The sequence below is a fragment of the Populus euphratica genome, unplaced genomic scaffold (assembly GCF_000495115.2).
Source record: "Populus euphratica unplaced genomic scaffold, PopEup_1.0 scaffold166.1, whole genome shotgun sequence".
NCBI classification, from domain to species: Eukaryota; Viridiplantae; Streptophyta; class Magnoliopsida; order Malpighiales; family Salicaceae; genus Populus; species Populus euphratica.
The window spans coordinates 206997-219028 of NW_011500054.1; the positions used below are offsets into that span (position 1 = coordinate 206997).

Here is a 12032-nt window from a genome sequence, read left to right on the forward strand (position 1 = left end):
TCGGAAGAGGTTTGATTAGGGTTTGGAGGTTGTTTAATCAATTCGATTTGGTGAAACTAGGATTTAATCGGAGTCTTTATAAAGAAAAACACATATAAACTTTCTTCCTTTTGCTTTAATCTATGAAGTTTCGGATTGTACTGGATATGCATAGGCTCACAGTATTTTTAATTTTAGATTCATAAGATAGGGATGAAAGGTTTTTGAAGAAAATTGATGAATTGCGCGATTTTTTTTTGTGTAATGGGTTAAACGCATGATAAAAGTGGTATCTCTGGCATTTTCTTTGTTTTATAGGAAACGAAATGCATTTCCTTGTTTCCAATGAATTTCTTCATGTTTTTTGTAGGTGTGCAAACATCCATTTTCTTTCTCTCCTGTTTATTCTGAGAATGCCCCGGCAAGGCTTCCTTTTCAGGAGTTTGTAGTAGGGATGGCAATGAAGACTTGCCATGTTCTGCAATTCTTTTTGCGTCTCAGTTTCGTGCTTTCTGTCTGGATTCTAATTATACCCTTCATAACATTTTGGATATGGAGGTTGGCTTTTGTGAGGAGTTTTGTTGAAGCCCAGGGATTATTCTTAAGTCATATCTCCACTACTGTTATTCTTACCGATTGTCTGCATGGGTTCCTGCTTTCTGCGAGTATTGTTTTCATTTTTCTTGGTGCAACTTCTTTAAGAGATTATTTTAGGCATTTAAGAGAGCTTGGAGGACAGGATGCTGAGAGAGAAGATGATGGAGACCAAAATGGTGCCCGTGCTGCAAGACAACAACCAGGACTGGCTAATAGAAATGTTGCTGGTGAGGCAAATGCTGAAGATGCTGGTGGAGCACAAGGAATTGCTGGGGGTGGTCAAATAATCCGAAGGAATGCGGAGAATGTTGCTGCTCGATGGGAGATGCAGGCAGCTCGTCTTGAGGCTCATGTTGAGCAGATGTTTGATGGTTTAGATGATGCTGATGGTGCAGAGGATGTGCCCTTTGATGAGCTTGTGGGTATGCAGGGTCCTGTTTTCCATTTAGTTGAAAATGCATTCACTGTAAGTCCACTGCCCTATATCATATTGTTTGGTGTTATTTTTATCATTTGCCTCCAAGAATTTCACTCTATTACATCTAAGTCATTTTCAATCTCTATGCTCTTTCCTTCCTCTACTTAGTGAATATTGGACATATCTTCATTCAACATGATGCTTCCCCCCTCCTCAACTGTCTGTTCTATTCTTCTGTCTCGCAACTAATTTTAATAGTTATTCTCCCTGCTGTGGTGTTGACTCCATCAAGATATAAAAGTAAAGGCTGAATTAAATTCAGCTTCATTTTTCCATGTTGGTGATTTTTTTTTTTATTGTGGCTTTATTGATCCGCAGGTTTTGGCTAGCAATATGATATTCCTTGGTGCTGTAATCTTCGTGCCATTTTCATTGGGACGGATTATCCTATACTACATATCATGGCTTTTTTCTTTTGCAAGTGTTCCTGTGCTGTCAACAGTCATGCCTCTTACTGATACTGCTTTCTCCTTAGCAAATATCACCTTGAAGAATGCATTAACTGCTGTTGCAAATTTGACATCTGAAGTTGAAGACAGTGGGGTTCTTGGTGAGGTTGCAGACATGTTACATGCAAACGCCAGTGGACTAAATGAAGTTGCAAATAACTTGAGCAGTCCACTTTCTGCAAATCTCCTAAAAGGGGCAAGTGTTGGCACATCACGGCTTTCTGATGTCACAACTCTTGCTATTGGATACATGTTTATATTCTCTTTAGTCTTCTTCTATCTTGGTATTATTTCTTTCATTCGGTACACTAGGGGTGAGCCTTTGACTATGGGGAGATTTTATGGTATTGCTTCCATAGCAGAGACAATTCCATCCCTCTTCAGGCAGTTCTTGGCAGCCATGAGACACTTGATGACCATGATTAAGGTTGCCTTCCTTCTGGTTATCGAACTTGGGGTGTTTCCTTTGATGTGTGGATGGTGGTTGGATGTTTGTACCATAAGGATGTTTGGAAAGTCTATGGCTCAAAGGGTTCAATTCTACGTGATTTCTCCTTTAGCAAGCTCATTAATTCATTGGGTTGTAGGAATTTTTTACATGTTACATATAAGCATTTTCGTGAGCCTTCTTCGTGGGGTATTCTTCTCAGCCATCTTATTATTATTCAAATTTGAATAACTAATCATGCAGTTCAATTGAATTGACAATTTTTCTTTTTCCTTACTGTTTGCAGGTTTTGCGTCAAGGGGTTTTGTATTTTCTTCGAGATCCAGCAGATCCTAACTACAACCCGTTCCGTGATTTAATTGATGATCCTGTGCACAAGCATGCTCGCAGAGTTTTATTGTCTGTTGCTGTTTATGGAAGTCTAATTGTGATGCTTGTATTCTTACCTGTTAAACTTGCTATGAGAATGGCACCTTCCATTTTTCCACTGGACATATCGTAAGAAACCCACACTTCATTTACACCCACTGTTCATGTTTGGAGGTACCACAATTGTATATAGCCATTATTTGCTGACATCCAAATGCACTTTTATTTCAGGCTATCCGATCCATTTACTGAAATTCCGGCTGACATGCTTCTCTTTCAAATCTGCATCCCATTTGCCATTGAACATTTTAAGTTGCGGACCACAATCAAGTCCCTTCTCCACTACTGGTTTACAGTAGTTGGCTGGGCACTTGGCTTAACAGATTTCATACTGCCTGGACCTGAGGACAGTGGTGGTCGAGACAATGGAAACGCGGAGCAAGGAAGACAGGATAGACTACAGGTAGCTCAACTCGGTGGACAGGATCGGGCTGTAGTGGCCCTTGCAGCCGGAGATGACCAAAACAGGACCACTCTTACAGCAGGAAGTTCTGCGGGGGAGGATGATAGTGATGAACAATCTGATTCAGAGTATGCATTATGTGCTACATTATTAACAGTTTAACTTGGTTGTCTGAACTATATCATTCTTTGCTGATTACCATTTTTTATCATCTTTATCATCTGCATCATATTATTTTTAAAAAATAGTTTATCATCTGTAGTGGCTTGTTTGTCCTAGACTCTTTATGTTAATTTTCTTCATACTTGTACATTGTAGTGTACGCTTCTTCTTTTTTTTATTCCCTGATAACAAGAATTGGAAGTAGGGGTTCTGATATTTTATTCCTCAATCAGCCTACCCCGGTAACGTCTACTGGCAATCATCTAATGTGTCATTATTCCATCATTTGTGACAGTGCTCTTATCTTATGGATTGCTTGTTTTAAATCTTAAATGCAAGGGTAGAAAGATTACTTATATTTAGTTCTTAAGCATTTACATGGTATCCTCGTGTTCCGTTGTTGTATGGCATTCCATGAATATCTTTAAGATCTTATAATCTATTATGTCATTTTATTGTTTTACTTTTCTTCAATCTAGTGCTGATTGGTATTGCAGTTCTGTGCACCATCAACTGCCAGAAGCTTGCAATTAATGATGCATTATTTATCACTTTAATATTTTCTTATCATTATTTATTTGTTGTTGCATTTAGTTATGGTCACTGGGTAAAGGCTGCTTTGATTGCTCCTGATATTGTACATGTGTCTTGTAGCCGGTACAGCTTTGCTCTTCGTATTGTCCTCTTGCTGGTGGTGGCATGGATGTCTTTACTTATCTTCAACTCTGTGTTGATAGTTGTTCCGTTATCACTTGGGCGTGCTCTTTTCAATGCCATTCCTCTTCTGCCAATAACTCATGGCATCAAGTGCAACGGTAATGTGGTTGATTGAATTTGTTTGGTTTTTCTTTTGCATCATGCATTTGGGATGGGAGAGCTGATTTGTTCTGGTTTTATTTCTTTCCTCAGATCTTTATGCTTTTGTAATTGGAAGTTATGTCATTTGGACGGCTTTAGCTGGAACAAGATACTCCATTGAGCAAATTAGAACCAAGAGGGCGACAGTGTTGTTTAACCAAGTATGGAAGTGGTGTGGCATTGTTCTTAAGAGCTTGGCTCTTTTGTCAATATGGGTATGTCTTTATGATTATGTTGTTTTGCTTGTTTCTCATGTATGAGAACTCTTGACTCTCAACTCTTAAATTTGCTGTTTTCACGTTCCAGATCTTTGTTATCCCAGTGTTGATTGGGCTTCTCTTTGAGCTTTTGGTAATTGTGCCATTGCGGGTGCCTGTAGATGAAAGCCCAGTTTTCCTTTTGTATCAGGATTGGGCATTGGGGCTCATCTTTCTTAAGATCTGTACTCGGCTGGTGAGTTATCAAATTGTCAGTTCCACATGATTATTTTACGCTTAAGTTATGAATGGCTAATAATCGTCAGGATTGCCCTAACCTGCATAACTTATGGTTATTGGCAATTAAAAGCCTGATAGGACATGGTGATTTACTATCAGATGCCTGAAAAGTAGATCACCAACACCCGAAGAGATGTGTGCTTGTTCTTAGATTGCCCACGGTTCAGTATTTGCAGAAGTAACAGTTGTATCTATTTTCAAATTACTGGGGATTAGGAAGATTTTTGTTTCATTAGCCTGTAAAGCATTAAAATCCCGTTTATACTGCATGCTATTATAATGTCCATATAGTGACCTGCAATAACGTAGATTGTTTTATCCTAGCAATGGGTTGCTGCCTTTAAGAATCTAGAATGTAAGGAGCGGAGAGTACTTTCGTGGTGGGCTGGGATTGTGACAGCAGTGATACCACAATGATTTCCATTTCATATACTCAAAATAATCTTGTGCTTGAACAGGTTATGCTGGACCAGGTGATGCCACTGGTGGATGAAAGTTGGCGAACAAAATTTGAAAGGGTGAGAGAAGATGGTTTCTCAAGGCTGCAATGCCTTTGGGTACTGCAGGAGATTGTGTTCCCAATAATAATGAAGCTGCTAACAGCCTTGTGTGTACCTTATGTCTTAGCAAGAGGAGTGTTTCCTGTGCTTGGGTACCCTATGGCAGTAAACTCAGCAGTGTACCGATTTGCATGGCTGGGATGTCTATGCTTCAGCCTGCTGTGCTTTTGTGCCAAGAGATTCCATGTCTGGTTCACCAACCTTCACAATTCAATTCGTGATGATCGCTATCTCATTGGTCGCAAGCTACATAACTATGGAGAGGATCTAGGAGAGCAAAATGAGGCAAGGACTTCCTCCGAAGCACAAAATTCAAATTCACAGGACACTGGTTTGATTCGAGAAGCTGATGTGGGAATTAGACAAAGACGTGCTAATCGACAGGAAGCTTAATTTATGTACAAGTTTTGATGTTTCTGAGGCCAGTACCAGCAATGGGATGCATGGCCTAATTACATGTCTATAGGATGTACCATTGGGAGTCTTAGGAATTGTGCTCTTTTCTTTATAGTTGTTTTTTGTGCATATATTATACAACGTTAGATTAGAAATTAGAAGAGCACCAAAGCGTTTTAGTTTTAATGAGATCCCTTTTGCTGCCTTTTCTATCCGCTGTAGGTTGACAACATGCTTGTATGATGGCAACAACTACAAGAATCGGTAATCCCTTGTTAAACAATGTAACCGCTAGATAACCAATGTGTGCATGCTGCGACAGTGTTAATTTGTGACTTTATCATGTTTCATGGCCTAGTGAAGGATGTCCATCACTTGGATCGGCACCAGGAACACCACAAGGATCACGCCCCCCTCTTCTATTCAAAAGCCTGAAGTGGGTTTTGCTTCCTAAACATGGTGAACCATTTATGCTAATTTCTTTCAAATTAAACCATTGCTTACCCAGTAGCCAGATCTTGCAAATTGCAGCTCCCCCATCTTAAATAACTCACACCCATTAATTTAATAACCTAAAACAGCATCATACGAGCATGTTAAAGCACCAGAAATTTGTCACTCGCATAACAAAAGTTCAAGCAATACCGTCTCCATCATCAATGTAACTTTTGAAAGAAACTCAAAATAAGACAACCAGTGCCCAAGCTACCAGGCAGTCAAGTATAAATCAAAGCCGTAGATAGAATGGTTTCTTGTCTGGCATTTCAAAAACTATGCCCAAGCTCAACCTAGGGCACAAGGTTGTCATTCAATGACAAAGAAGCTAGTTGATCAGCTGTGCCAGTGGCCTGCTGCTGAACAGTCCTTAGAACATCCATTGCTTCATTAACCTTCGATTTGAGAGCTTCTGGTGACTCAAGCAAGTGCAGAACCTCAGTTTGATCCATCTCCAGAAGCATGCCTGTCACTTTAGCCGCTGCTTCAGGCTCCAGCTGTTCCACGAGAGGGTACAGATTTTCGCCAAGCATCTGCAGTTATGCATCCAGTAAAAATTAACTATCAATTAAACCAGACTAGCACACAGGCATCAGATGTATTGGTCACCATGTCCATTTCACTCATCTTCAGTAGAGACATTTTATATTATTCCCTGTAGGGATAGGAATTGGGATCGGGATCGGGATCCTCTCATTTTCATTTTGTAATTAGCTGACATGTTCCTGATATCTATACTGTGAAAAATTGAAATGAGAGGATAAAAAATTACAGCTTCAGCTAATCAGAACATCATTGATATGTTCCAGTAGACAATAACTACTGTATCTAGAAAACATGCGTTCTCAAGTAATGAAAATATCATTCTGGCCTTGTCCAACAAAACCCCATACACCCCCAGTTAAAAATAAATAAAGAAACAGTGGCCCGTTTCAGCGAGGAAAGTATTAAAATTTAATAAATAACCGATGCTTCCAGTATTATTATGTGCCATTTTCGAAAAGCACAAGAGTCTGAGCATCAGCGAAGTGGCCTAACACCCTAACCTAGGCCATGCAGGCAGCTAAATAAGAAATGACTATGCAAATAAAATAGGGATAGGGCATACCGTTCTCTGCTGATCTGGAGTAGCATTTGCAAGTGCAGTAGCCAAAGCCCCAACAGGAATTGACTGAGACAATGCTGCATCACGCATTGGCATGCCACCCATATCATATGGAACAGGAAGCATGCCTCCAGCAACACCAGTCATTGGAACATCAGGCAAGCCACGTCCTGGAGGGTAGCGATAGACACGCCCCCTAGGAAGCATCTGTCATGGATTATAAAACCATAAGATAGGGTTTTGCCATCTCAATTAACTAGTAAGGAGAAGATTATCAACCTGCTGCTGCATAAGAGGGACTGGCTGCTGGGATTGCTGACCAGCTCCTGCCCGCCGACCTCCGGGTCGCTGACCCTGCTGACCCTGCTGACCCATTGGCACAAAGAAATTTGGCATAGGAGCCCCGCCAGGCCTCATACCAGGCACAAGCTGCTGTTGATACCCAAACCCAGGCTGATAAAAGTGCAACGATTACAAAAGGCACTTTCAAGTGAGAAAGCAATTTTACAAAATTGACAAATGGGGTACAAATCTATTAATAAAAAAACAGAACATTCATACACATAGCTATGCAATTAATTTGGAACAACATGAATGGAAAGCATTACCTGGGGTGGTATGATAGCAGGTGGGGCTTGTCCATAAAATATTTGCTGTCCAAGACCTGGACCTGCAGGGGGATACATAGGCATACGAGGGCCAACTGAAGGTGCCATTGCAACTGGTCGCATTTGAGAAAATTGAGCCTGTTTGATGAACAGAGATCCATAGATAAGAACAACCAAGAAAATTAATTTTACAAGGAACAAGAACAAAGACACCTTTAAAGAATCAGCAAAAGGGAAAGTTAGCATAGCTGCAGACTGACAAATAACAAAGGGAAACAAAAGGCAACATAAATGAAAATAAAGTACCTGTAGCCTGGCTCTTCTATCCTCCTTTCTTTGTGCAAGTGCAACATATAGAGGTTTGCTAACAACAATTTTTCCATTCATCTCCAAGAGCTATCAAAACAACAAAATGATGTTAGTGTATTCTAGGGCCTTCATGAAAGCACAGAAAAAGTATCAACTTACAGCTCTAGATGCCTCTTCAGGAGTTGAAAATGCAACAAACCCTGATCCTCTGCTTATTCCATTTGGGTCTCGCATAACCTGTAGGTGAAAACATGTCTGTGATACTATAATTACAAATATAAAATTTATTTGTTTATATGAACAGCTCAATATAATCATCATGGAGAAAAAGTATGGTACTTTCTCACACCAGGGGACATAAAGTATAGAAATGGAACTAGACTGAATCGAGCAGCAGGTGGTGGTTTTTGAAAGCCACTGGCACTGATATACAAATCAGCTATGAAAAACCTGTCGTTGGAGATGGCAATACAATCATATATCAGAGAAATCTTGCTGGATACAGGAAGGCAGTCGTTCATTAAACCAGAAAGGCTCCAAAGGATGACAAAACCAACGGGATAATGCATGAGTTTGAGTGATCGATTCCCCTCCTCATGTCAGAAATCATACAGCCAACATGAGGGATACATGGATATTCTTCTGTCTCCAATTGACATAACAACATTTGTTTATTCTTAATATGATTATTAACCAGATTTTTTTTCTTTGTTTTGGTGCAGCAGGAAGACTGGGTTCTGAGCAGGATTCACAAGAAACATAAGAGGTGTTCTAATGTTAATACTAATGTCAGAAATCAAAGAAGTAATGAGGAAAATTCTTCTTTGACAAAAGGTCATATTAATGAAGATTACACAAACCATCAAAAGCTGCATGCTCAAAATGGTTAGCTACTCAAAATTCAAAGCTGCATACCTTGCACGACGTAATCGTACCAAATGGAGAAAACAGCTCCTTAAGCTTCTCATCACCTATGCTATCATCTAAATTTTTGATGTACAAGTTTGCACCCTGAAATTTGTCCGCTGCTTCCTTCATACTCTGCTCAAATCGCTGCTTTAATTCAACTTCCCTTTCATATTTTTTCTGAGCTTTCCCAACAAACCATTCCTTATCATCAATTTTTTTCCCGTTAAGAGCCTCAACTGCTTTAGCAGCATCTTCTGCATTCTCAAAGTTTACAAATCCAAAACACTTGGATTTTCCATCGCCATCCCTCATCACCACAACACTAGTGATGGTTCCAAATTCACCAAAAGTTTTGTTCAAATCCTCCTCAGTTGTTGTTTCAGATAAATTCTTCACAAAGACATTGTTGAATCTCATCTTGTCAGTAGCAGTGTCCCTTTCCTGCTTGCGAAGGAAAGGTCCCACATAAACTTGCTTATCATTCAACAGCATGCCATTCAGTTTCTCAATTGCCTTTTGGGCAGCTTCTTCACTGTCAAACTGCACAAAACCATAGCCTTTAGACTGGCCAGATGGGTCAGTAGCAACCTTGCAAGAAAGGATGTTCCCAAATGCTGAAAAAGTATCATGCAAAGCTTTGTGGTCAATTGCCTTGTCCAAATTCTGTCAAGGAATGCATTCAAGTCAGACAAGAAACAGAAATGGAACTCGATGAAGCCAAAAAAAATACAAATAACCATAGCAACAAGCAAATTGACCTGTAATAAAATACAAATACCTTAATAAATATATTTCCAGCCCCACTTTTGCGAATAGTTGGGTCACGATGAGAATACATAACCCTGATTGGACTTCCATTCAGGGGAGTAAAATTCAGCATTTCCAATGCCCTCGCAGCTGTAAACATGTTCCACACAAAACAGAAGTGAACGGATGGAATTTAACACAACACACCAGGAAGACCAAAAAACATTGACACTCTACATTCTCTACATGCAAAACATTAAGGGTGTCAATGCATTCATTATTTGTTATCAAATTCAACCAAGTCTTGATTTCTAAGAACATATAAATACTCTTCAAAAGTCATGATACCCAGTTGAAAACCCCTCCCAAAAATTATGAAGTTCGAAGGTACATAAAACACCACAGTATCATTCAGACCCATTAAAACCATTCAATTAAATACAACATCAACACTAAAAACTAACAGAAAACCACTCAATTAAATAATCTTCGTTTCTCCACTTAATAATCACCCACTAAAAACCAAAAACTTAAAAAAAAAAAAAGGCAATCAAAAATGGAAACTGACCATCTTGAGGATTGCTGTAGTTAACATAACCATAGCCAAGGGACCTACGGCTCGTCAAGTCCCTGCAAACCCTGACTGAAACCACTTGACCCACTTGATTAAACAGATCATACAGCTGGGAATCAGTCACACTTCCTTCCAGATCACCCACGTAAAGCGACGTCGTCACAAAATTAGGGTTATTAGCCCCTGCATTCACGCTCTGTGGTTGAACTGGTACTTGAACTTGTGCCATTTCCGTTTCTTTTTTGCTTTTCTCGGGAGAAGTTTTGATTTTTTGTGGGTTTTGAAATAACTTCCCTCTCCTCTTTTTATTACAAGAATAAAAAACACACAAGCCAACTGTTTAATAAAATGCCTAAGAGAGAAGTTTTGATTTTTTTCTTTTGAATTATGTTTTTTTTTTTGTTCTATGGAGGAGAGGGAAGGTGAAGGAGGAGGAGGAGATATTGGCCGCCGGATAAGAAGTGGTGGTGGGGGCGGCGGAAATATTGAGAGAAGGGGAGGGAGGGATAGAGAAAGAGAGAGAGTGCAGTGGTGGGAGCTGCAATAAAAAAAAGGGACGAATGTTTGGGGGCTGAGAGAGGGTTCGAGGGTTATATGTAAAAACCCTAAGATTGTGTGAGGGAGAGGTATCAACCATCGGATTTGATGGAGTGTGGGGTCCAGATGAGGTCAAGTGGGTAACTGCAAGTATAAAACTTAGGCAGTGTTTGAATAATTTTTTTTTTTGTTTTTTTGTAAATTTTAATTTTGATTTTTTTAGTTTTTTAAAATTATTTTTTCTTTTTAATTTCACTTTACAACAAATATAAAATTTATTTTTTATTTTTATTTTTATCTTAAATTTTTATATTAAAATTAATTTTTTTAATTTCATCATTCAAATTAAAAATTAAGTTTTATAGTTTTTTTAAATATAGTATTTTAAATCTAATAACTTTAATAACAAATTTAAAAGAGTAAATATGAGTTAATAATTTTGTTTTAAAAAATTAGTTTTATAATTTTTTATTATATTATTTTATTCTCATTATTTGAATAGTAAATTTAAAGGGATATATAAGGGTGACCGAAGCTGATAATTAAGATTACAAACAAATTCGTATTTCTAGTTGATCATAGCTTATTTTTTAGAGTATTTTTTTACTTTATTTTCTCTTACTATATTCAATAAGTTATGAATTAAGTTGCGTCGTTTGCTATATTTATTTTTAATGAGAGTATTGGATATTTCCTGAGCATAACAACAGGATTCACATTATATTTATGACTTCCAATTATGAGGCGGACCGAGTCCACCAAATAATTTATCAATCTACCACGGGGGCTAACATATGGACCCCCCCTCCCGACATGGATTGGAGATCTGGTTTGATAGTCGGTGATTTTAGATTTTGACCAGATTATTAGGTTTTGACTGAATTACTAAATAATTTTGATTAAATTTTATTTTTTTATAAAAATTTAAAAGATATCATTTTAATAAAAAAATAAAAATTAATAAGTTTGTAATTAGATTACCTACAAGATTTGCTGGGTTATACTAAGTTTTTTTAACCTAATTTAAATTTAAATTTAATTTTAAATTAACTAAATTCTAGATTAACTTTAAACTATGCATTTTAACGGAAGACTTGTAAAGCATAGGGATACGCTGTATAGTAAAAAAATAAATAAAATAGTAAAGACCCGAATCTGTTCCGTGAAAAAAACAATATCGAGGATGCTGACAAGACAGTCAATTTAAATCAACATGCCATGTCAGTTTACAAGCCTAACAAGCAATGTATTGATTTGTTGTCTTCCACGTCAACAAAAATGTAAGCATGAACTTCCAGATAGGCATCGCATCGCCTGAGGTTGTTTGGAAGGCCTCTCTTTTTTTCTTTTTCTTTTTTTCTTTTTGGGGTTATCCACATTCTTCTCGAAAAGTTAGACTAATCGAGTTCGAAATCTGTACTCTTAAAATCCAATCAATGTACGCTTCCGGTTTTTATATTTCACAAGTCAGGGTCAATTAGCACCTACACGA

General features: G+C 38.2%; 2 protein-coding genes across 3 annotated transcripts in view; one reads left to right on the plus strand and one right to left on the minus strand.

Annotated features, from left to right (window-relative positions):
• Positions 1-5468, plus strand: part of LOC105107784 (probable E3 ubiquitin ligase SUD1) — a 6051-nt gene extending 583 nt beyond the window's left edge. Inside the window, exons 2-9 of one of the 2 annotated variants that reach the window (XM_011001827.1) lie at positions 350-1042; positions 1373-2140; positions 2238-2449; positions 2552-2911; positions 3603-3760; positions 3855-4018; positions 4110-4256; positions 4759-5468. In XM_011001827.1, coding sequence (XP_011000129.1) covers positions 350-1042; positions 1373-2140; positions 2238-2449; positions 2552-2911; positions 3603-3760; positions 3855-4018; positions 4110-4256; positions 4759-5253 — 2997 coding nt within the window. In that variant the 3' untranslated portion in view covers positions 5254-5468. Of the gene's footprint in view, positions 1-349; positions 1043-1372; positions 2141-2237; positions 2450-2551; positions 2912-3599; positions 3761-3854; positions 4019-4109; positions 4257-4758 lie in introns of both variants that reach the window. The other variant, XM_011001826.1, reaches the window with a different exon arrangement.
• A 384-nt stretch (positions 5469-5852) lies between these two features.
• Positions 5853-10579, minus strand: LOC105107785 (polyadenylate-binding protein 8-like). Its single transcript, XM_011001828.1, has 9 exons — positions 9998-10579; positions 9461-9579; positions 8689-9345; positions 7933-8010; positions 7771-7860; positions 7465-7602; positions 7136-7309; positions 6860-7063; positions 5853-6284 (listed from the first exon to the last, which is right to left on the minus strand). The coding sequence occupies exons 1-9, from the start codon at positions 10230-10232 to the stop codon at positions 6045-6047; spliced, it is 1935 nt and encodes a 644-aa protein (XP_011000130.1). The 5' UTR covers positions 10233-10579; the 3' UTR covers positions 5853-6044.
• Between the last annotated feature and the right edge of the window lie 1453 nt (positions 10580-12032).

Coding starts and splice junctions, on each gene's coding strand:
- LOC105107785 (XM_011001828.1), bottom strand. CDS start 10,232: ATGGCACAAGTTCAAGTACCAGTTCAACCACAGAGCGTGAATGCAGGG. Junction 7,310..7,464: donor CTGCTATCATACCACCCCAG/GTAATGCTTTCC, acceptor CACTTTTATCAG/CCTGGGTTTGGGTATCAACA. Junction 6,285..6,859: donor CTCCAGATCAGCAGAGAACG/GTATGCCCTATC, acceptor GCATAACTGCAG/ATGCTTGGCGAAAATCTGTA.